Genomic DNA, 26586 nt, shown 5'->3' on the forward strand with positions numbered 1-26586 from the left:
GATGTCCTATTCGCGTCCGGCGCCGAGCCGTTTGTCTCCGGCGCACCTCCGCGCGTCCGATTTATGGCACAGTTTTGTGAACTCTTAACCGTTACGTGATCTGCTTCCGAAACCAATTTATGCTATCCATGGGAAAAGTTACAGCCCATTCTTTACGACTCATCTTAATGCGTACCAGACTCCAACTGTTTCTATTGATTTTAAATTGGTTAGAAGGCTGGTTGATGCCTAAATTAAAGACGCGAAGATTCCTTATCTCGAAATGCTTTGTCACGTAGCTCATTGAGTGTCTAAATTCTTTTCTTTTTTGCTATTAAAATTGATTACTATTAAATGTGAATTTAAAATTTGTTATTATTCCTAAAATCAACTTTATCTTAGCTTTAATTTAACCGACCATTGAATTTTCTTGGTCTAATTTGTGTTTATATTTCAACTCGTGCTCAGCGGTGAAGGAAAACGTCGTTAAGAAACCTGCATGAGAATGAAAATCTGCCACACGTATCCACCATTGGAGCAGCGTGGTGGAGTAAGCTCCGAACTATCGCCTCAAAAGGAGAGTAGGCCGTAGCCCAGCAGTGAAACATTTACAGACTATTACTTTACTTTTTAATTATACAATCGTTAAAGCAAAACAAAGAAATAATAAACAAACATAAAAAACGTTTAAAAGCAATACTCATACTAATTACATAATATCAAATATTTGACATTTCAAAACATTCATTATTAAAAGTCAAATTGTTGGAGACAGAGGCGAATTGAGTGGAAATCAGTTGACCCAAGTATTCAAAGGATGCCCCTTTGTCCTAACAAAATAAATCCTAAATAATTAGCGTAGGATTTCAACAAATTGACCAATGGGTAGTCAGTATTGTACAAATTGTTGATTTGTCCGTCTTTCCTAGGGCACCCTCTGCATAAATATGTCTACTGATTAATCTCTTCAATTTATATAAATATATGTTATAAGAAAACAAATTTTCATAAATAAGATAAATCTTTGTCTTGTTGTCTCGTACTATAAATATTTACAAATTCTAATCAATCGTTTCTGTATCAATTTTTTAATATTGATTAGAATATTTAAGAAATTCTATATACATGTTTTATAATAATGTTTTGTACATCAAAGAAAACTCCATCTTCTATGAGAGCACCAGACATTTCTAATTATATAATAAAATTATACTACGTATAGTACTGCAATTTCAAACTGCGTACTTTAACGTGCTTTCAAATTATGTATCGAACTACCGGTAGTACTCGAAATAGCCCCCCGGTCACCCGATGGGCATTTAGCATTATTATTTATTGACTCCCCGATTCACTTTTCATATCGCCCCTCTGCGTCCCCACGAGGCAAACAAATCGGAAGAAGTAATTATTAAGAATACTGCAAATAGACCGCCTCCGGGAACTTTATTAGACATTTTACGTAACGTGCAATTTGTTAAAGACTTCAAAGTTTTTTATTTGAACCTAATAAATAATAAAAAAATATTATTTAATATAAGCTATTTTATACAAAAAAAATTATTCTTTAATTCTTTAAAAAATAACGATGATTATTATTAAACGATTTAAATTAAATCTCTGCGAAGAATAGTCAAATGCACACGTTTTGTTTTAACAAATAATATTGCATATACATATAAACAAAGCTACTACCGCAGCTTTTTCGGTAGCAAAACATCCGAGAATAAAATCATGATCTGATATACCTTTAGCTACATATAGAACTGTTATTCGAACATTCACATTCGATTCAAACATCGAATATCGGAGGATTGGTAGTTTTGTTATTTCGCACGGCAGATCCTTTTGTTGCTTGGATTCGCGTTAAATGGGAGGGAAGTTAGTATAGGGAGGTACGTTCAATCGGCCGAATGGAGCAATCTTCGCTTCCTAATACTATGCATGGTATCTATTATTGTCTGACACGTGAATAAGTATTGATAGCCTCTGGTATTGGTTCAATGTTTTCTTAACGGGAAAAGCAGGATAGGTCAAGCTATACTGGCATTGGCAAGGCGAGCCGCGTCCACCCTTAGTCACATGCGTATAAATCAGAATCTAATACGGTGCGACAAGACAGCTAGTTTTTTCCGTCTTATTGAACCTTTTTCCGATCGAGAATTGTTACACCAGAATTTTTATGGCAGCCTTTTGTTATTCTAAATGCAGGATACAATCTTTTTTATAAATATAACTGAAAAATTGTATAAAACAAACACTATCTCCTATTAATGCACTCCGAGAAATAAAATACAAAAGACAAAGTTTACTTATACATTTTTGTGTAAATGATTTAAGTATAGGACTAAACTTTTTTTATAAAAATAATGGTTAAATTATAATCGTACAAAGTGAAACATTCAAGTCAATTATATTTTTATCTAAAACTACATACATCGATTAAAATTCAATACCAATAGCTTAGCCGAGATGGCCTAGTGATTAGAACGCGTGAATCTTAACCGATGATCGTTGTTTCTGGTGCCCGGGCAAGTACCACTGAATTTTCATGTGCTTAATTTGTGTTTATAATTCATCTCGTGCTTGACGGTGAAGGAAAACATCGTGAGGAAACCTACATGTGTGTCTAATTTCATTGAAATTATGCCACATGAGTATTCTGCCAATCCGCATTGGAGCAGCGTGATGGAATAAGCTCCAAACCTTCTCCTCAAAAGGGAGTGGAGGCCTTAGCCCAGCAGTGGCACATTAACAGGCTGTTACTGAACTATACTGTACCAATAGTTTTTAATTCTTATAAGACTTATATTAAATATTTATTCTTCTAAATCCGAAAAAAAATACCAATCATTTGTTTACTGAATAAAGACAAGTCACTAAACGTTATCTACTTCAAAATCATAACTCATTAAAAATACTAACTACATAACTGAGGTATCACAGCAATCGATCGCCAATAGTTTGAAATTTGCAAACAGTGAAAGATAGATCGTCAAACACGAGAATCACTTGTCTGCGGCGAGCTTGGGAATTAATTCCATTGAGCACAAAAGCTTTGTAATGAGACAAGGGGCTCTTAATGCCTAATATTTGTACAGCATCCGTACATCGACGTTTAGAAATTTATTTTCATGCATCGATATTTCTAAAGTTTTAATATAATTATTAATTTTAATTTATTATTATTTACTTTTATATATTAGTATTATATATTAAATCATTCTTAGCTCATATAAAAAAACTATATTCATTTATTGAACTCCACACCACATTACACATGTTTAAAGTACGACAAAAATAGAAAAACAAAAATATGTGCAACACAAGAGGCGACATATAACTTACTAGCAAGTATCATAATTAATTGGAAGCAAAAAGCCATCAAAAGAAGATATAACAAAAATATATTTCATTTAAATAATCATCACTTTAAAAGATGAACAGCCTCCAGTTAAGAATACAGAATCTACTTATGAAAACGGTCGAGAAACTTAATATATAAAATACATTATTGTTTAATATTTTATATGAAAATCAACATATACAAATTACACCTTTATAAATTTATAAATAGTTAAGATAATTTTTTTAAACGTTGTAATCATCAGTGCTTTTTTACTTGTCAAAAAAACTACCGTAATTACATAAACCCAGCTTGAACCACTCTAGCGTTTATTGCCCGGATATGAGTTTGAGTTTACCGTCATTCTCTTTGCAAGCACTGCGTGATATAGTACATGTTTTGCAAATACAATTAAAAACTAATGTCTATTATATTTTTTTATAAACCGCATTAAATAACAGAAAACTGAATGTGTACGTTTACTCGATACAGAAGAGCTTAAACTTTATTGTATTTGCGATACTTTTGGATACTAATAAGCTATTTTATATGTATTGATGGTAGAACTTTATGCAAGTCTGGTAGATACCACCTACTTTATATAGGTAGGCATAGCATCTTAGATCCCAAGGTTGATGGCGCATTGGAGATATAAGGGATGGTTAGTATTACGGCGCCAATGTTTACGTAATGGTGGCCCATTTTATCATGGAGCGAGGAAATAGAAGGTGCACTTGTGCTTGCGCACATACTTATGCCGTAACAGCCTGTGAATGTCCCACTGCTGGGCTAAAGGCCTCCTCTCCTCTTTTTGAGGAGAAGGTTTGGAGCTTATTCCACCACGCTGCTCCAATGCGGGTTGGTAGATTTCACATGTGGCAGAATTTCAGTGAAATTAGACACATGCAGGTTTCCTCACGATGTTTTCCTTCACCGTAAAGCACGAGATGAATTATAATCACAAATTATAACTTATGCACTTAATAATACTAATAATAATACTTATGCACTTGTAGTATTTTAGTCCCGTTTGAAAATGGCCGTCGTGGCCGACAACGGTCGTAGGTCCTTATCATCTTATATGCGTATAAAAATAATTATTATATTTGATTATATTTAATGCGTTTACACATCGTTCATAATTTGTGTTGAAACTTTGCATGGTTGTTGACACTAGCATGAAAATTACTGGCCCAGTCCCTCAATGTTACCATATTTACCAGCAACAATAAATAGTTAAATTCTTCAAATGCATACCATTAATTAATACCTCAATGCAATTTCTCAGCATTATAGTCTTGTCAGACATATCTTATCAGATCAAATGATTGCACATTCTAATTGATATTAAAATCATTTACTTGTTAAATTAAAATGAAGTCAAAACGCTGTTTCTCAAACCGTTAACTAGAAATTCAACGCTTAATTTAATTGAAAAACGACTATTTTAATACCATATATTTAACGCTAAAAATAAAGAATCTCTATTTTATAAAATATTTGACTGGCAAAAATGATATTAAAGACCAGATTGGAATACTTAACAAATCCTCGGTCGAGAAACCTCATAAGTGTGACGCATGAGTGAATTTGCATGGACTTTGCTACATGTGGAGGCAGGAATCCTTATTTCATGCTCCATGGCACATCTTATCGCCCGAGGTCTCTGAGAGCTCTAATTATAATTACTAATGCTCGTGCGCTCAAAGTTGTTGTTTTTGGTCTTTGAGGGCTGTTAAGTGGTTATTTTATTTAAGTATTTTCATTTAAGCTTTAGATGCTATAATTTTTTTCTTAGAATTATATTTATTGAATATGTTCTTTTTAAAATTATTTCATATATTTGAAATAGACACCTGTCTAAAAGTTATAATATAAAACAAGCTACTCGTCTCTATTCCATTTGGCTAAAATATAAGTCTTAAGCCATAATATATGTCTAAATATCTAAGTATATGATATATATCTCGATAATATAAATATTTGACGTTGGTGCAATTGGCAGTGACTTAGTCTTCCGCTCAGGAGTTGCGGGTTTGATTCCAGCCCCGTCTGTATTATGTATATGAGTATGTATTATTATATACTTATACACTTGTTTAAAACTATAATGTATGTACATATTATATATCAGTTGATTCTTACCTATAAGACAGGTTTTAATTTAAGTTAATGCAAACCACCAGTTCGGAATGTATGTAGATTACACCGAAAATAATAGGCAAGAAACTAACTAGTTATTCTTTTTCTCAAATTAAATACATTGTCAAGTGTATTTCAGGCTCCACGTCGTAATAAATAAGTTATTTGTTATCCAATTATTATAAAACAAATAATAATAAATTTTGATTAAATAGGACGCCAGCAATATTCTCTCAGACTCAACATCATTTGTTATATCTCGATAATTTACATCATTACTCTAATCCAAAGCGCTAATGACAATGAATTTTAAACCTTATACAGAAGGCTCTTAAATTAATTGCGAGGCCTTGATATAATGGAATTAACTTAATCGAATAGTTGTTTACACCGTGTCACTGGGAGCAATTAAAATTGTTTCGGAAGATAATAAATCATTCTAGAAGTGAAACATCACGATGGTGGGTGCACACCTACCTTGCAATAAATTTTCCAATTACTGCGAGAATTCCGATGGAATGGCATTACGGGGAAATAAAATTTAATTTAATTACTCGTAGTTCTAAAATACGTTCGGAGCAATATTAAGGTTGTAGCTTATTAAGCTGCCAACCCCGTGGTCTTAGGTACAATTCTCGTTCAATCCTTAGGTCATATCAATAAAGCGTCATTAGTTTTCTGTCCAGAAATTATGAGTAGTTTGGAACCCGAAGCTTGGAAGCTGGCAGTTTTTTCACACCCATCCCTCGGAAAGCACATAAAATCCTTCGGCTGAACGCTCTTCTATCGTGTCAATTGTTAGTGTGATTTGCGTCCCATCGGATATTGAGAGAGGAGAAAAACAGAGTGTACTTGTTAGCACTCACAAGCGCAATACATGCGTAATAGGACATCATCATCATAATCATTTATTATATTGTAAACAATAGTTGTATAAAAATCTTCTTTTATCCAAAACAGACGAACTTCCGTATTTTAAGTAAAACAAATATACATATCCTTAACTTTTTACTTGGAATTAATAAACTTGAGTTGAAATATAATTCCGAAGATGTACGAGTATCTTCCTCGAAATTCTTAAAGTTACGTTAATCTGCTAAAAAGGATGCAATGAAAGCATCTAGCTAATTTCATCACCGTCGACTGAACCCAAACTTGATTTATTCTTCGGCGAGGCAATTTAATGATAAATATACAGTATCGTAGCGAAGATAATTTGTTCAGCAGACAGCCGCAGCTTGAAAGGAGCAAATTAAGTCACAATTACCAATATTTTAGCGTCTTTATCCGCAATCGCGTGTTTTCCGTCTTATTCTTCATTATAGTTTATTGTCTACTAATTACGTGGACGTCCGTAATAAGCTTTATTTTAGCATCGAATAAAAGGAAAGTTAAGATAAGGAAAAGAAAAATATTGTAATTTATAGGGATACGGAAAATTGATTCTTATATTTAAATATTTTTTTTATAAAACATGGCATACGGAACACAAAAGTTCAGTAAGCTAAGATCCAAAGTTCACAGCGGACAGTGGTCATCCGCTTAGTGCGGGGATATCGCACGATATCCTACGAGGCGGCAACCATCCTAGCGAGCTTTCCGCCCTTGGATATTCTGGCGGGTATGGATGCAAGGGTCTATCACCAGACCCGCATCCTCCGCCAGACTAGTGGAAACGTGCCCCCTCCGAATGCGCTCGAGGCGTTGAAGCAGCAGGAACACTGAGACGGTCGCGCCACGTCGCAAGAGCCCTCTCTTGCGACGTGGCGCGACCGTCTCTGCGAAGAACGGTACGCGCGCAATTGCGTCGTTGGAGCAATCCTATCAGCCTTCGAAGCCTGGATGAGATGAAAGCGACGGGTCACCTTCCGACTTACGCAGGTAATGACCGGGCACGGTTGTTTTGGAGAATACCTGTGTAAGATCAGACCATCCATCTGGTGGTAGGATGCTAACATCCGCCTGGCTTGTTACCACCGTACGCATGGTGAAAAACTCGTGAAGTGGCTTGCAGCCGCGTTTCGAGGTCAGCCAGCGTACAGCCAGAGCCCGAGCGAGTATTGCCGCGATGGGTGTTGGTCCGGTTGGAGACGGCTGTTGAACCAATGCCGGGGGAAACTGTATTGACCTGCCGGTCAGGGAGACCCGAAGAAACGGCTGTTCCGCTGGCCGCCCGTGGCATAGTACAGGGGCCCGAGCGTGCCTAACCAGCTCGTGAGGCTGCCCCACCAGGCCACGCATAATCTCGGGGTGGACCGTCGTGCCGGTTGGTGACCGGTAGGTGGGGTCCCGGCGGCCACTTCCGGGGGGGTTCGGGGGCCCTTCCGTCCGGCAGGTCAGTGTATTTTTCCTTTTGGCAACCACTTGGGGAAACACGCCTCCACACTTTGCCCATCCCTATCGTGGCAATACATCGCTCGCTTCACGTCTCTTTTCCATTTAATTTCTCCCAAATGGCGCAACAAAAAAGAAATAACGGTCGTACAGCGGTGCTCACCCCCACCATACCCTCGCTGTTTGAGGTCGAGTTCTCTAACATCCGAGGACTCCACACTAACCTCAACGCTGTCCACCACCATCTCGAGACAGCACGGCCAGCAATGTTGTTTCTCACGGAGACACAAATACTCCGTCCTGCCGATACCAGCTACCTTAATTATCCCGGCTACACGCTTGAAGAATCCTTCAAAGCGAAAGCCGGAGTATGCTTGTTCGTCAGGACGGATGTTTGCTGTCACCGACTGCGCTGCTTGGAGGACCCCTCCTTCTCCATGTTGGTGGTACGTGTGGACCTGGTTCGTCCGAGCCGAGTCTACGTGTGCCTCTACAAATCCCACAATGGTGACTTGGAGACAAGCCGACTATTTGACCATCTTAGTCGGGTGGCAGATGCTGCGCAAGAGCAATTTCCTAACGCGGAATTGGTGTTTTTGGGGGACTTTAATGCTCACCACGAATCCTGGTTGAAATCCCTCAAAACTGACCATGCTGGAAGGACTGCTCATGCTTTTGCTCTCACACATGACTTGACCCAACTGGTTGATCAGCCCACCAGGATCCCAGACATTGATGGGCAAGCACCTTCTCTACTGGACCTTCTGCTGACTTCTCACCCGGTGGAATATCAGGTTGTGGTTCAGGCTCCTCTTGGCTCTTCGGATCACAGCCTTATTTCTACCAGAGTGCCACAGGCCAAGCTGCCGCCACTAGCGGTATGCAAACGTCGCGTTTGGCACTATAAGTCGGCGGATTGGGACGGTATGCGCGATTACTATGCGTCGGTCCCTTGGAAGGAACGTTGCTTCAGTGGGAATGACCCGACAGCTAGTGCCGCTGCTGTTGCTGGCGAGATCATGCTGGGAATGGAATACTACATTCCTAGCTCAGATCTCGTCAGTAGGAGTACGCGTAACCGTTGGTTCACTCGTGAATGTGCCGATGCTGTATCAGCTAAGCAGGCGGCATATCGCAAGTGGATCAACGGCCGCATTAGCGGGGCATCTAACATTGACTCACTGAAAGCAAACTATAATAAAAATTCCAAGTCCTGTAGAAAGGCATACACGAGAGCGGATGCACAGCGCATTGTACAGATTGGTCATGACCTTGTTTCGCATCCTAGGGGCTCCCGTAGCTTCTGGCGTCTGACCAAGTCTGTGCAAAACAATTTCTGCCAACCTTCGCTGCCACCGCTCAGAAATCCGGACGGATCGCTAGCTCACAGTCCGCAAGAGCAAGCTGATCTCCTGGCTAAACTCTTTGCCGACAATTCCGTCATCGATGATTGTAGTGCACTGCCACCTACAATACCTGCATGTGGCCATACGATGCCTGACATTAAAATCAGGCAACGTGATGTGCGTGCGGAGCTGCAATCACTTGATGTACGGAAAGCTAGCGGTCCCGATGGAATACCAGTCATAGTGCTGAAGAAGTGCGCAGCGGAGCTGTCTCCTGTGTTAACGCGCCTGTTCCAACTTTCTCTCTCTTCGGGAAGTGTGCCGGAGGCTTGGAGAAGAGCTAATGTGCAAGCGGTTCCCAAAAAAGGGGATCGGTCTGACCCGGCAAATTATCGGCCAATAGCTATCACCTCAGTACTTTGTAAGGTGATGGAACGGATTTTAAACAACCAACTGATCCATTACCTAGAAGATCACTGTCTAATTAATGATCGTCAGTACGGGTTTCGACCAAAACGGTCCACAGGTGATCTTCTAGCGTACGTAACACACCTCTGGGGTGAAGCTATCGACAAGCATGGAGAATCGTTGGCTGTCAGTCTCGATATCTCCAAGGCTTTCGACAGGGTCTGGCACAGAAGTCTTCTCTCCAAGCTACCGGCATATGGTCTGCCTGCTCAGCTATGCACCTGGATTGCCAGCTTCCTACACAAGCGTAGCCTTCGTGTTTTAGTAGATGGTTGCGCTTCACAATTCTATGTAGTGAATGCTGGGGTCCCCCAGGGATCTGTGCTATCTCCCACACTCTTTCTTTTGCATATCAATGATATGCTCTCCCTTGGGAACATACATTGCTATGCAGATGATAGTACAGTGCATGGTGGATACCACGGACGCGCAGTGGCTGGGCGGGCGGAAACTGAGGAGAGGCGGGAGAATCTTGTCATTGAACTCGATAGGACGTTAGATCTCATCGCCAAATGGGGCTCTGATAATCTTGTTGAGTTTAATGCCAAGAAAACACAGGTATGCGCTCTCACGACGAAAAAGTCAACATTTTCCCCTCTTCCCTCCCTCTGTGGTACTCCGCTGGTGATGCAAAGCAAAATCGCCATGCTGGGGATTGACGTTCGCTGCGACCTTAGTCCAAGGGATTACATCGAGGCTGTTATAAAAACAGCTTCACGGAAACTCGGAGTTCTGAACAAGGTGCGGCGCTTTTTCACGCCACAACAACTGTGCCTGCTGTACAAAACACAGGTACGGTCTTGCGTGGAATATTGCTCGCACCTTTGGGATGGCTCCGCTAAGTACCTACTTGAGGCCTTGGACCGGTTGCAGCGACGTGCCGTACGCATTATTGGCGACGTAAAGGTCACAAACACCCTTGAACCTTTACAATTGCGTCGTGAGATAGCAGCACTGAGCGCTTTCTGTCGACTGTATCACGGCGAGTGCTCTGAGGAATTATTCTCTCTAATTCCTGCTTCCCCCTTCCTTCTTAAGTCCACGCGAGCTGGTTCTCGATGTCACCGCCTAACTGTGACATCAATTCCATCGCGAAAAAAGAAATTTGGCAACTCCTTTCTTTGTCGCACTTCCAAAAAATGGAATTCCTTACCAGCTCACGTATTCCCCTCCTCTTACAACCCGGGTTCCTTCAAACGAGGCGTGAAGAGGCATCTTGCGGGCCGGCAAGGCGAAGGCGGCTAGTGCAGAACGTTTTTCCCGTCTGTACTGGCCGTCGTCGCGTTTGGACTCTACTACCACTTACCATCAGGTGGAGTAGAGTCATTTGCCCTCCCGGCGATATAAAAAAAAAAAAAAAAAAGACGCGAATCGTCGGCGATGTGCCACAACTGTGGTGCGGACCGGGTCACCGCTCAGCATACGCTGGAGGCGTGCCCCGCGTGGAATGCGGAGAGGGAGATCCTGGTCTACGAAGTCGGACAAGACATAACAAGGCATAACATCTTAGTTCCCAAGGTTGGTGGCGCATTGGCGATATTTCGTAAAATGTCAATGTCTATGGGTGTTGGTGATCACTTACCATTAGGTGGCCCATATGCACGTCCGCCTACCGGTACTATAAACAAAATGAAATGCTACCATCGTTTCTTCCTATTTCCTTATTACGAAACACATCATAATGCTTATTGTTAAATCTCACATTGACTTGTGTCACATTGTGTACACACATCCGCACTTAACGGGTGTTAATTTGACGATGACTGTCGCGCCGCAATCCGTCATCGCCTGAGGCTCACGACACGTCTTTATGACGCCTAAGGGCGCGTTCAAACACTGAAATCGCAAATGATGATATGTGTTAAAAATTATGCCTTCGCAAAATTACTGCTCGTAATATAATAAAAATCCATTTTTTTCTACTATTATAAATAACGTTGATAATTGTTAATTTATTATTATTATATTTCTTAACATTTTATTGTGTAATATGTAAGTCAATATAATTAAGATATTTTATTTCATTTAAAGATTATAATACAAAAACATAATATATTTATCGTAAGCTGTATTCGAACGATAAAGGAACGATAATAATGACGAACGTCTCTCACTCATAATATTTAACTTTGACAGATAATATGGCATTGTATACACGCCCTAATTACATGATGAACCAAAGGGTAGAGCGATTGTGTACATGACTAGGTATTTTTGAACCCCCGCTTCCGAGTAGGAAAGTTAAGCATTGTTCTACACTGTGGAATATTAAAACTTAATGAACGAGCGGAATTTCGAGGATTTCAATGAAAATCGAACATGAGTAAATTCATATTAGTATGTATTCGTTAAAATTGCAATATTTCATTTTTGCGTCACATTTTTTTTTAAATTATACCTTATATGGCCGTAACCAATATCATAATTATGCAAATGTTGGTTTTATTTACATATACTATAGTTAATTACACTACTTGTCTGAAAATGGTGTGAAGTTTTTATTTTTTATTAGGACTTCAAATTAATTGTGTCTGCCAGCTTCTAAGTATATTTAAGAAAGAAAAAAACAAACGTGTTGGGTATTACACCATAACAATTAAATTGACTATCACTGTAAACACTTAACAAGTTCGAAACGTATATATGAGTCGCCACCCGACACACGTTCGAAACAAAGGTTGCCCGCGATAATTGGATGTGGCCGATCTGAATGCACGCTAGACGAGACTTAATTGAGGTTTTAGAGTTGGGCTAATTCGCCCACCTCCGATCGTCCCTCGTAAGACTTCGTCTGGATCGGCATACGGCCTGTTGGGGTTAAGTGAGGTGTCTTGCTTCATCATTTCAGAACGATATTAACATTTATATTATCTTGGACGTATAAGTCAATAGTAATTTATTTATTTAACACAACAAGAGAACAAGATCTCAAAACAGTCAAAGTCAATATATTTATTTATCTATTCATTGACAAAAATTCACAACAGTACTAATCACAATAGTACTAATTAAAAATATTTAAAAAAAAAATTTTGAGCCCATAAAAATTCATGTGTTACAGGCATATACATATATGCCGTTACCGAATCGGACCTCCGACCCACCAACAATAACCATTGCGCTTCCAGCCACCATATCTTATACATAATATTGTCGACTGACTTTTAGAAAGGTTTTTGATTTTAAAAGTACTTTCTCATACATGCACAAACTTATAACAATCAATGTTTAAAAACAACTATTCATAGATAATTATACTAGTATACATAGACTGCGAATTTTAAATACAATTGATTTATATAAACACTACAAAATAAGCCGAAACAGTCCCCGAGAAATTGAACACAAAGCCGATGTCAATTCGGATTCCAGCCACGTATGGTGTAACAAAAAGTAACAACTAAATATTTTGGAGACCGGCCGATAGAGGTCGGGTGCGGGCAGCAAAAAGTAGGGCTGACTAGGGGCCGACACCCGCGCAGATATGATAATCCCAAGTATGTAAAATAGTGAAATTTAGGATCACTCCATGTGAAGAATTGTGCTTGTTCGGTAGGCAAATTATTCTAATGCGGCCCTTTTATTCGAGACACACTCCGCGTACGGGTCGCAACTCCTCCAACACTCATTTGTATTTCAATAAAACACCACTAACCCTATCTAAACAGGGCCTTCTACTCATACATCTGATGGACCTCGTTAAAGAAGCCTAAGGCAATGCTTATACGGTGATCTTATGTACATACGTCCTTTAATCGCTGTTCCATAGATTATTTCATTTACATATATCCTTTATAAATAAAACCATATTTCTAAATAGATTTAATTATTCAAAATCATACGATTCTAATAGTTTGTTATTATTTGACCATTATCATAGTATTTTCATTTCAATTACAAGCACGAATCGGTCATCCATTAATCAAATTCTCATTGAATCAATTTGAATATATTTAGCTGAGTTAACATTTCACAAGTTCACATAAACTACAATAGCTGGATGTATCTCATACAAAAAAACATTATCTGTTTTGCTTTCGTATCTCCCCTGACAAGGCACCATGAGGTATCCAATTCAAAAGTGTAAATAACGGTGACATATCGGTCCGGTGGAATCCGGTGAGTCCGGTGTGTACCGTCTCGCTTGTCCGATTTGCATAGCATCGAAAACTTTACACAATCACATTTTCCTCATCAGCCTGCGGGGAGCATAATTCTTCCTTCCATCTGCCGTCTTCCTGTATCTACCCTTGCGAAAACCTCTTTTTGCCGGGGTTCGGCCGGCGGCACTGTTCGCGATACATAAATTTCTACGATCGGTCATCCCTTAAAAACAAGTTTAGCTCTTTATCCAGCGGAGAGTAAGTTAAAGAATGGCTCGTCCGTACGTTACCCTCCGATTCGTTACGTATTCAAATTATTTCGCCATTCCGTTTTTGCTTCTATTTGTGTTGGATTGTATGCCTATAGAGTCTGTACGCTTTTGTGTCATCGTTGATTAATTAGAACTATATAAGTGTAAGAATAGATAAGGTAACATTTAATTACAATCAATTTGGTATTCATCTGAAGTAACATTGTACAGAAAATAAAATATATGAATTAAAAAGTTTAATTATTATAATACATTCTCACCACACAACAAGATACCTACGTTGGCTCTTGGAAGTGAAGCCTATGCCTAATTAATTGGACGCATCACGTGGCCAAGGCGGACCCCTTGAGCGTCAGACAGGTCACCCCCGGAGAAGTTCGACTTACGATCCTCACGTGATCCCCACTGGATAATTAAATAATAAGGCTTTAAGCTGTCCCCTTTGTTTAGCACTAAGTTCTATGTTTGGAACGGAACTAAGGTATTGTATTAATATTATACTTTACTCCTATGTATAAATACCAACGGATATACTATACTAACGTTATTCGAGTATTTTTATATTAAATAAAAAACAAAAGCTTTTTTGTAGCAAACAAAGCTAAACGTCTTATTTTATCCAACAAAAAATATCGACAAGTAAAAATAAATAAAATATAAATAATAAATACTTTTTTAACATTTATAAATAAATATTTTAAAAAATATTTAGTTTTAGTTATATGCAATTTTATTTTTATTCAAAATAGATAGGAAGACTGATAATTATGCACCTTTCAAACTGGAGCACAATTCTACTAATTATTACTGCTTTGTGGTAGAGTTTATGATCAATGGATTGCCACTTGCTTAATCAAAGTCAACAGATAAAAATCTTCATTTACTATAGAAACATTTAAAACTTACTTTTTGGTTGTAAAGACCTCAACCACTACACACGGGCAAGTAACATATCTATAGAGGAAAGAAAACCCAAACAACGTTAAGGCATCCTCAAAAGTGCTCGGATTTACGATTAATCTAGCCGACTACATTAACTTAAAAATATACAAAACATATTGTGTTTAATCAATACTAAATAACAACAGCTTGTAAATTATAAGCCCATTGCTGGCCATGAGGAAAAGGGAGGCTTTTCAACCACGTACTTGCGAACTACTGAACCAATTTCCACCTACTGTGTTCTCCCAAAACTACAATATGGAGCTTTTCAAGAAGTGAATGAACAAATATTTCAAAAGCCGGTAAATCATTAAAGGTTCCCCTGGTTCTGTAAATGTCATATATTAAATAAACGTTATAATTTTATTTTTATGTTTAGAGATATATAACTGGGCTTCTTTTGTTTAAACGAATCGCTTGATGACATCATGAATGATAAACGGTTTAGTTGATGTGGCCTTTGTTGAGTACGAGACAAGCGCACTCCGTCCGAACCCTGAGGATATGTTGCCATTGTATCATCACAATAAACAGCTAGAAAACTCAAAAATAAAAAAAACTCTGCTCATTTACATATAAACGTACGTGCACCATCCGTTTCATAGCATTCAAGCATGCAAACGAAAACTTCAGCAAGTGCGAAAGATAAAGCCTGACCATATGCATGCGACGCACGTCCACTCTTTACAAATTCAAAACTGTTGAGCCATTCACATAGCGGATAAGTTTCACTCGACTGAATGCAGTGATAAGTCGCCACAACTCGACAATGAGGGAATCGTGAGTTGATTTCGCATTATGTAACAATCTCTGTTCTACTTCAGAATTCGCTATCTGTATACGGGCATAGCTCGACTTGCTCTGAGCTCAGTCTTTAATCTAGATACCGAATTCCGTCCAAGCGGATTCTAATTCAAACCATTTACTTGAAACTTGCTCGCTAATCTCTGCATATATCTATTTGAATCAGTAACTAAATAAATACTAACCAATTAAATCCAAATTTACATCCAAGCTTACGTCACGTTTACGAGTTACGAGCCTTGAGTTCAGTTTTATGTTTATAATATGTTAAGCTGTTTTAAACTACATCTTATAAAAATATTATGTCAATAAGAGTAAACATTAAATAGGAAAATGTAAATAAAACCATTAACTTAATACTAAAAACATAATTTCATTTTAGAAATTTATAAACATTTATGGGAAGCTACTGAATCGTAAACTAAATTATATTTAATGGCAATACGTCCCGATACTTATTATAATAACAATATACGAAGATATGTCGCCGATAGCATTAGTAGAATAAAAAGTCGATGAGCACGTAGCGTAACAGAAGATGTTGAATCCCAGCACCAAAAGTATCTCGTCCCAAAAAACTTATCATTTGAATTAGACTTGTCAAATCGAATATGGTGCTTTTTGCAATGAACTGAAGATTTATTTTGGCATACGCTATTAGAGCTGGTAGGTGCTTACTTGAAACGTATGGGGGACTCAGCGGAGCATGCCGCTGTGAGTCATGCAGTTATTCAATAAGCCAGGACCGCTTGTCCGGATTTACAACACCGTGAAAGACCGTTAATGCTAGGGTTATCACTGTGACACAAGGTTGTAGCAAATATTTCAACGTCAATTTGTGAAACAAGTAAAAATGCCAATATGTATCGATATTATTCATTTATATTAATATCGCTCAGGTGACTCTGTATTTATTTATAGTAAGACAGCGTAAAATAATTTGTGGTAGTGTAAATTAGTACTATAGTTTTTTTTTTTTTAATCTAGTGTAGTTTCAGATATATAATGTTAAATTACATTATTTTTGTCTTGCAACACTAGCGAGATATACATAAAATGCAAAAGCAATATACATAATATCTAACATAAAATTTAAATTATATAATACACCTTAAGAAATAAATTAATAAGAGCTACCAATAAATTACAAGATGTTATTTTCTTTACACGAATCACTTTCATGATTTATTTGTACATAATTTAGTTTTAATTTTGATCTATTAATTTATTATTGTAAATAATCAATACTCGAGTAATCAATGTTACATTTTTTTTATTAAAACAAAAAAAAATAAAGTGCGTGTAACTCGGTAAATATAAAATTCAGTGTGTTTCAGACACGTTACATATAGCAACACTACAACCAAATTCGCCGGCTCGGCAGTAACGAAAAGAAACAAGGTCTCGTATTTGTTTATTAGTAACTCTTATGTTAAACAACTCTCATACCACAGAACAGAGATGCAAATAGCCAAAGCGAAACTCTATAGCCCTGTTTTACAGCGCAATAAAATATTGAAATAAAAATCGTCCGCGAACCAGCAATAAAATAAAATGCTAACAGTTTTTACGGCGCCGACAATATAATGAAATAATCGTAACGGCCGTCGATGTCATATTGAATTGCCCAATAAATCTTCCTCGGGTCATATTGTCCACAGTCCTCTTGGCAACACTTTAATATCGAGAAATATCATTCCGATAATCGAACTCGCGCACACTAGCCGCTCCGTATAAATCATTTCCCCGCACCCGCCCGTCGTTTATTTTTCAAACTTTCCATTCCCAAATAAAGTCCCCGAGCATCGGGCCAGTGCTTCCTCTTTCCGGGGCGGTTTTTACATGATTTGTCGGCTGTCGGCCATTTCCCTTAATACTGTCAATATTTCAAATATTAATTGTTATAAATCACAAAACTTCCGTACCGTTTCCACTTTTTATATACGTACTAGAATTAAAATTTTATTTTAACATAATTAGATACGTCTCTTGTAACGAGCTAACATTGACCGTTCATAAAACAGTATATCATAAATGGAAAAAATCGACAAGCTCGTCAAGAGAAACGTGTTAAATTATGTAGGTACACTTAACGCGTCATTCTGTACACTACTTTGAAAAAGTTCCGCCCATAAAACATTAACAAGCACTCAAGAAAATTCCCGGTTCTGCCCCGTTCGTTAAGTAGTGTCAGACGGTAGTTTTTCCCACCTCGAAAGCGTCCACTAGAAGCCGAAGGGTCGCTGTCAACGCGATTGACCAGCCGATATCTCCCAAGAGTGTCGCCCTTAGGCCCTTCTCTCGAAATACTCTCCAAGATCATCGCAAATCCTTCAATTAATGACAAACAATCTCGTAGCTATTTTGTGCCCAATTTTCAACGTCGTTCTTGCTTTGTACGGTGACAGTTGGCATGGGTCACAACATTACAATTACGTAATACCCAGTCCTATCTATAGTGCTATCTAAGGCAAAGCTGTAACAATTTTATCGAAATAAAAAATATATGTCAAATTTAAATTTAGAAAGAACTTTTTATTTTTAATAACGAAATCAAATGATATATGGTTTTTCCAACAACCCGCTCGAGTGGTACCAAGCATATATTAACTTGATCCTTTATTGCTGGTCATTTAGGTACTACAGAGATTGGCTTCATTTAAATGTCAAATATACATTCAACTTTAAAATGACGTCATAAGTTCTTGTCAAAGCCTGCTTGAATAAGGTATACCTTGATTTTGATGATTGGTTAGTAAATAAAAAACATGTCTTCATACCAGTACAGAAAGATAAATATTTCATAAAAATGAAAGAAATACGTAAATACTCGTATGTCTGAAAAGTTCACTAAATACGTTTTAACTGTGCGTCCCTCTTTGTTAGGAATATTACTCCACCAAATAGACTGGCAACTTGTATCATTTATCAATCTATTTAGAACAACACATAACACTAGCTGATAGCTTAATTATCGCCTCGAAACACGTCGTGGTGCTACAGAGGAATCTTGTCCGATATTTTCATGAGCAGAGATGCGAGCGGCGCTTACTCGCTCGGCGCGTATCGATCGAGGGAGAGGGGCGTGGGGGCAGAAATTTGGGAAAACTTTGAAAGTTTCGCGTCTAATTCAGGCGCACGCACACACCCGTCGAACCAGCTTAACCGCCGCACACAAGCGCAACGTTGCCACGTAATTTGTGTTTTGTTTTGTGCCCGTTCAAATGTCACGTGTCTTCAAGTTGGTACGTGGATGAATACGCTTTCAGAGGATTCTGAAACACGTTCGTAGAATTTCATAACATTTTACTGCTATACAGATTTTAGGCTAATACCAGTTAAACTTCACTGAGTCTCACAGTTACTGCCTTAAGTTACGCACGTACCTAATACTAAAACAGCAATGAAATCACAAACAAAAAAAGTTGGAATAATGACTAAAGAATACACAACGTTTCCAAAGCTTTGTATAGCATACCTACATACATATCGCTGAATATAACTAGATATATATTTCTATTTCAATTATGATCATTCAAAACTTGTAACTATATCACCACAAAACTTGTCGACAACATCACATTTATGGTTACTGTTGCCAAAAGTTCGTATGTAAGATCCAATTTAAAACTTCAAAAAGTAGTACGTTACTGATATTTTTTATTTATGAGCTTTTTAATATTTTATTTAAAAAGTAAGTTAAATTTAAATGAATTTTATTACTATTAAAACATAAGGAAATATATAGTTCTTCCGCTCCTCTGTTATAGTTGACAGTTTTCACAAACAATATTTTGCTCGAACAGTAGTGTTATGAGAATACGTCATCACAAGTTGGACTTTGTTCGAATATTTCACTTCTAATATTTTACATGTGTTACAGGACTCATTGTTCGTTTCTTTATAGATTAAACATTGGCCATTTTCACTCAAATCATTAACACAATGTACTGAAGATCAAAGCTTGCGCCATTACGCATTGTGGCGTGAGTGCTTTGTAAAAGAAAACAATTAAGAAGATGAGTAGGGCGACCACGGTATTGACGCCATCGAACAATAGACCCGGAGACGGTCACTTCCTGCAGCACGATCAAAGATCTCTGTTCTGACATCACTAAATAATTAAAGTCAAAATATTATTTACTTTTTTATATAAATAATCTTGAGTCAGTTCTTAATGATAATGTGCGCCATCCAAAACGGTTGAAACCGTAAGAGAAATCGTTTAATTCGAACATTATTCAATGTCGTTAATTTTTTTCTTTTATATTTTTATTGCGGTTATAATTTTAAAATGTTATTTATTGTGAAGCTACTCGTAAACAGGCAACGGCAGATAAAGGAATTCCATTCAAAGCAAAGCTTTTGCGGACAAAAAATTGGGCTGCAAATAAAAACAAAAGAGCTATGAGAACGCAATTAGCGTGATTTAACGGCCATTTAATTACAGCATGATTAATGCGTTATTATACAAGCCATTATTATTTGTGGTCACCCTAATAATTTGTTGTGATATTTAAAATTCATATTTTTAAATTAATAAAAACATAATATTTCTGATTCATTTGCCACTACTAAAAACTTGCCTCTCTCGTTGGTCTAGTGGCATGCATACAAGGTAAGACTTCTGCAGTATATGATTGAAAACTCGGTAAAGGCTAATATAAAAAATTTCTGTCATAAGGAGAGGAATTATAAATAATACTTCCGGTCTTGCGCAACTCATTAATTTACTACCTTCTACGCCTTTGAGATTGACCGCCATGAAAATTATTAAGTTTTCTAATACGAGAGAGGAGTAGAGCCACTTAGTGGTAAGTCAGCCTTATCATATATATCTACATTGCAACAAGTGACATATGAAAGTATGAAACATGCTTGTATAATCCGAGTTTAACAATAAGTAAGACCGCGAGGCACAGCTAGTCTTTAATAAAACACAATGTTAATATATCATATATCTTAATTTGTGAAGTCGTCGCCCCGTGAATCTCTATCGTAATTAACATTCGTGCCATTACAGTAATTAAAGTGTTCTCTTTTAGCGAACAAGCTTTTGTAATACCAACGCTTCGCTTCGCTTCGAAATTATTTATTCGTTGTCAGGCAAAACTATAGCGGATTATGCTAGCTTCGGATATATTTCATTTAACACATTCCGTATTTTCTTATTCTGTAAAATATAATACACGTTAAATATTTCTGTATATACATAATGAAGAATATTAATAAATATAATGTTTATAATATGATTTAAAATTTTACAAATATCGAAATGAATTAATTTTAATTTTTATTTATTATATGAATGTCTCTACAGATATGTTGTCCGTGCCTTACTAAGCAAAATAAATTTGCTTGTTAACTTTAAATTCAATTCTGCAGGGACGTCAAAAAATGGCGTTAAAATAAAGTTCATTCATGTTTCTATGATTTTTTTGTATACACATAAATTTCTATGCCGGAAGATTAAGAATAATAAATATACAATTATTTTACTTAAGTACATATATTGTAACCAAAACTTGTTAATTTTAATTTAGTTTTTTAATTTATGATGTTTCAACAATTTAAAGAAATTGGCTTCTTTTCAAAATATATATGTACTTAGAATTGTTTAATTTACATGTTTTATTATCATATAAGCGAATGCAAGGTTCATTACTGAGGTATATACTGGTTTTATACATAAACAATTATTATCGAATTAATCATTCGCAGCGGATACGTTCTCTAATCACCGAGTCAGAGAATGTTACTATAATTATTATTCATGAAAGTTATCCTTTTAAAAAAACTAGTACATTTACGGTATTATAATGTATGTAAGAAATCATACACAAAATAAATAAATAATATTAGACAAATTGAATTAATTACGATCTTTAAAGTTAATTTTTTTTTTTTATAGAATAGGAAGGTGGACGAGCATATGGGCCACCTGATGGTAAGTGGTCACCAAACGCCCTTAAACATTGGCATTGTAAGAAATGTCAACCATCGCTTATAGCCAATGCGCCACCAACCTTGGGAACTAAGATTTTATGTCCCTTGTGCCTGTAATTACACTGGCTCACTCACCCTTCAAACCGGAACACAACAATATCAAGTATTGCTGTTTTGCGGTAGAATATCTGATGAGTGGGTGGTACCTACCCAGACGAGCTTGCACAAAGCCCTACCACCAGTAAATTTATACTATACGTAATCTAGAGCAGTATGTGTTTTATATCCACATTTAATAATGTAGCGCTATGATGTATTTAAGGCTCGAAATACCTTGTATATCGTCAAGAAGTGAATACCCAATTGAACAGAGTATATAATATAATTCTATTAATAACAAGATACGAAAAGACCAATATAAATAAATATATAACAAATTATATCTGTCAGCCAAAGTTAGGTAAGCAGCTAGCTCGGTGCAGGGAATTTTAAAACAGAATAAACACACGTAGTGTCGACAATGTACATTGATATATTTAAGGGTACTTTAAAGAGCGGTAGCAACAAATAAAGCTGTTAGCTGCGAATCGGCAGTCGGGTCACGACGACACACGGGATCAAGTGCACTAACAGACCGCTACACAAGGTATTTCGAGCTTGAAATACATCATAGCACTGTATTATTAAATGTGGATTCAAAACATATACATTATTATCACATCTGTATTATTAAATGTGTATTTAAAACACATACTTAACACATTTGTTTAATAAATAAGACGTTTCAACTATGTGACAAAATAAAAAAATTATTCCATCTAAATTATTTATAAAAAAATAGAATCGAAAATATTGTATTTGTTCGACAATTCTTTTACGAAATTAATGATAGGAAATTTAATTTAATTAAAAGTCTTATATTGTTTCTAAAATATATCTTAAGATAAAATCTGATCTCGTGTATATCCATCGACATCTCTAAAGAAAACCGAAGCGAAATAATAAGAAAAGGTAAGAGTGCCCCATTGAATGATAACTCCGGTCCTTTGTCTCCTGCGTCCGTCTTGACGAATCGAATTAAAAGGCTTATTGTGTCTACGTGACAGCTCAACCCTCGGCCGAGACGCGTTTTTGTTTCAAGCAAACTAAAATATTACGGGCCATTCACTAGATCCCCTAGCGAGGGAGAGATTTGCTACTTGAATTTGTACTCAATTTTTAACAGGGACCGTTAATTAAGAGAGCTGCTCTTTATTGGCAAGCCAAGTCTTAATGCGTTAATTGTCGAAATGCAATCTCGGCAGGCCTTTCAATCATTCGAACTCTCCGTATTTTAATTTTGTATTCATTAATTTTAACGTTACGGATCGACTATTATTTATTAATTTTTAAAATTGGAATTAATTAAAATTGATGTGATTGTTCGAATATATTTTGAATAACGTTTTTTTTTTGTTTTTGTTTCAGGCTTCATTACGGACCCGCATGCCCTCACCTTCTGATCAAGGTATGGTATTTTTTTTTTAATAAACAAATAATTCGTTGCACAATAATGGCATAAACATTCTGTAATCTAACGACATATCAATTATGTAGATATGTATAATTTCTAAGCGTAGACACGTCACACAACGACAATAATTAATCTTCAATTCCATTATAAATTTTGTAAAAAGGCAACCGCCACTCTCCTTGTTGAACACACCTCAATTATTCACTACATCTCACGACGCGGTTTCTTATAGACGCCGGCCAAAGAGCTAACCGTAAAAATATATAGATACTAAAACGAACACGCACATTAATGAGGGCCATGCAATATTTATACACAAGCTACCCTAATTGCTAGGGTGGAGAGTGGAAAAAATGGGCAATTTCACGTAATGTAATATGTATATTTAAGGTGAAATTCCCAAAGCCAATGTTGAAATACGTCGTGATACTTATGCCGCGAAACCACTTCAAACGTCTTTCTGTGGTCGCTTCGACCGGAACGTATCTCTACTTTAATGAAACGTTTTGATTAATATCATTTATAAAGCGTTTTATATTTTCTATGATTATTTTAATTTTCAGAAATAATATAACTGTAATTATCAATTACTGCCACATATGAATATAACTAAAACTGTTAGAATTTATATTCTTTATTAAATAAAACTTTATTAAGTACAACTTATTAGTTAATGGTGTTAAAAAAATGATATAAGTTACACTTAACAGCTTAGAAGTTAAAGTGGAGCGACTTATCCGTCGTAAGTCGTAAGTAGCCGGGATTTTTATTTTTTCAATATGTTTAGGTGCTCAGCGCTACTCCCCTCGCCGCCACAATTTCCTCTTGACGGAAACCCTCAATCTAATGATACGCCTGTGTTAAAAAACACAAGGAAATTTAATAACGCCAGCCCACAGAATAGGAAAACAAAGAAAATTTAATTTCGACGATTCCCACATGCTCGATACCGCTCAGAAGTTCCGCCCTCGCTTACTAAGAAAATTAAAGAAAAACTCGTGATAAAAATTACCCTACCTAGCTAATAGATATTCGTTACAATTCTAAATTTAAAATTTCTTCTTGTGTTTGAAAACGAAAACAAGAGAAAATTTGCTAAAAAGTCAACATAACCTTTAAAAATCTGCATATCACGTTACAGGGACGTTTCACCCTACAGTAATTATTCGGAACAAAGGTCTAACACGTTTCAAAGGTAAGCAAATTAGTTTCGCACTTAATGATCCGACAAAGAGGTTAAATCTTTTTAAAACGCCGGAACATTTCCTCTCCCGCTAGATTGTGTAAACAGTAAGTAAAAAAATATTTGCATTAGCTCACCCCGCATATATGCAAATCTGTTGGCCCGTACGTGGAAAGGCGGTGAAAATTGTATCAAATTGTTCCAACGACACGTAGGCTTTGCCGGCAATTTGTCAAGCGAACAATAATTATTTAAAGCCCCTACCCGCTGTGAATTAGGTATACGTTAGGAACAGGAATTTTAAAGAGCAGACAAGCATCATATGCTCAATTGTGTTAACTTTTTCTATTCGGAATAAAAATGTCCTAAATATTATGAAATCCAATTTAAATTGAATATCTTACATGTTATTTACTGAAATAAGCTTTATTAAGTTCCATTAACGCATGTTTAGTTTTTTTTATAATGATTTATGAAAATTATTATAAAAAAAAACATTTGTATGTGTGAAATTATGCAAACATGCAAAATGTTTAGCTCATATAATATACACTTATTAACTCATTCACTCCACAAATCCACAATTGGCGCATTCCCACGCCTTCCAATAAAAACAAACTGCAAATCGTCAATCGAAAGGCCTCGAATTAAGCCAGGCCGACCCGAGCAATGGGCCGTCCCGAAAAATGTTATACGCCACCTGTGGCATGGGTAATCGTATGCGTTCATCTCACCATGAATGCACCGACTTAGGCTCGTGTCCTCTCATTGACGTAGATATAGAAAAAAAATAAGTCTAGTTTTTAACTTGTTCTCTACAAGCCTTTCTTTAAGCATCAGTTGAAAATAATTTAGTTTATATTTGTTCGAAACGACCAAACATTAGATTTGAAAAACTGTTTCTTAAGAAAAAATTTAAAGTCAACTCATCTAAAAGTTAGTTTCGTTACCGATGAACAATATTTTTGAAAAATATTTTAAAAAATACCTCTTTATTAGCCTTCGTAGGAGTTACTATATTCGCGACGTCAGGTTAGTTATATTTACACATAATTAGTTTAAGACTAATATTACTAATTTACTCAATAATAATATTTTGCTTTGATAGACGGGAGTGTAACAAACTATAATGAAGAGGTATTAAAATCACTTCTAGTAAAAACAATTTTTTAAATCCATGTTTCCAGAGGGAACGCATGCATCCGTTCAGTTCCAAGCCGATAGCTCGAATTTATGCGGCGCCGGCGCTCAGGCAATTATCATTCACGCGATGATTCCACCGGCCGCCGGACGCTCCCAGTCCCGATACACGCGCCCAGTCAATTAACACGCCCATCGTATCCACTCAATTGCCTCTACAGATTTATTGACTGGCTCGGAGTCTGACTTTTATTTCATCACGTGAAAGAAAAAACAATTTATTTCAATAGAGAAGTTACGACTTTAAAACTAAGTTGTTCAGTTTATTATAAATAATTAAATATTCAGAAAATGTTAACAAAGTAAAGGAAACTTAAAAAAAAAGGAAACATAAAGGTAAGGGTCAGAATTATTCAATACACATCTTAAGCGTCCACTAAAGAACATAAAAGTTCCCGTAACATACCTTAAGTGGGCAACAAAAATTTTCCCACGGTTATGAGGTCTTAATAGTGAGCCGGTCCTTTATGAAGTCGAGCGGACACAATAACGATAAAGGTGAGCAGAAAATCCGGACAATAAAGTCGACAAAAAAGCTGAGTGAGGGCTAGTGCGGGGAAATAGTTCGTGAAATTTCGAAGGGTCCTGCAGGGTATCGCGTACGCGGACGGGACACTTTACGACGGTCCTCACAGTAAACCTGCCATTATTTTGGGTTAAAAGATCGTCCTATTCGCAATATAAAGATGCCGAGGCAAGATTTGTAGTCGGTTTATGGATGTAGAAGGGTTGTTGGATGCGGCGGTTATTACGACCATGTCAAGTGGAGAGGTCGGATCATCCAGAAGTCAACATTGCGAATATGATGGAGGACTTTTGAGGGTAGAATAAGAACCGGGAACGGTAAACTGGATACTGTTCACTTTAACATAGGATTTGCATTGAAGTAACTGATCTTTTTAAGTACCTCATGCGTTGTTCTGAAATGGATTTAATGATTATAAATGTGTATAATTGGTACAAAACAAGTCAAATAACATTCATATGATAAATATGCAGGAATTAAATCAA

At 36.8% G+C, this 26586-nt stretch overlaps 1 protein-coding gene across 1 annotated transcript in view; it reads left to right on the forward strand.

Annotated features, from left to right (window-relative positions):
- LOC126770400 (uncharacterized) overlaps window positions 1-25702 on the forward strand; it is a 139093-nt gene extending 113391 nt beyond the window's left edge. The window contains exons 3-5 of the mRNA XM_050489797.1: window positions 23147-23186; window positions 24334-24387; window positions 25563-25702. Coding sequence (XP_050345754.1) covers window positions 23147-23186; window positions 24334-24387; window positions 25563-25702 — 234 coding nt within the window. The remainder of the gene's footprint in view (window positions 1-23146; window positions 23187-24333; window positions 24388-25562) is intronic.
- The last annotated feature ends 884 nt before the right edge of the window (window positions 25703-26586 follow it).

The sequence above is a fragment of the Nymphalis io genome, chromosome 8, assembly GCF_905147045.1.
Source record: "Nymphalis io chromosome 8, ilAglIoxx1.1, whole genome shotgun sequence".
Taxonomy (NCBI): Eukaryota; Metazoa; Arthropoda; class Insecta; order Lepidoptera; family Nymphalidae; genus Nymphalis; species Nymphalis io.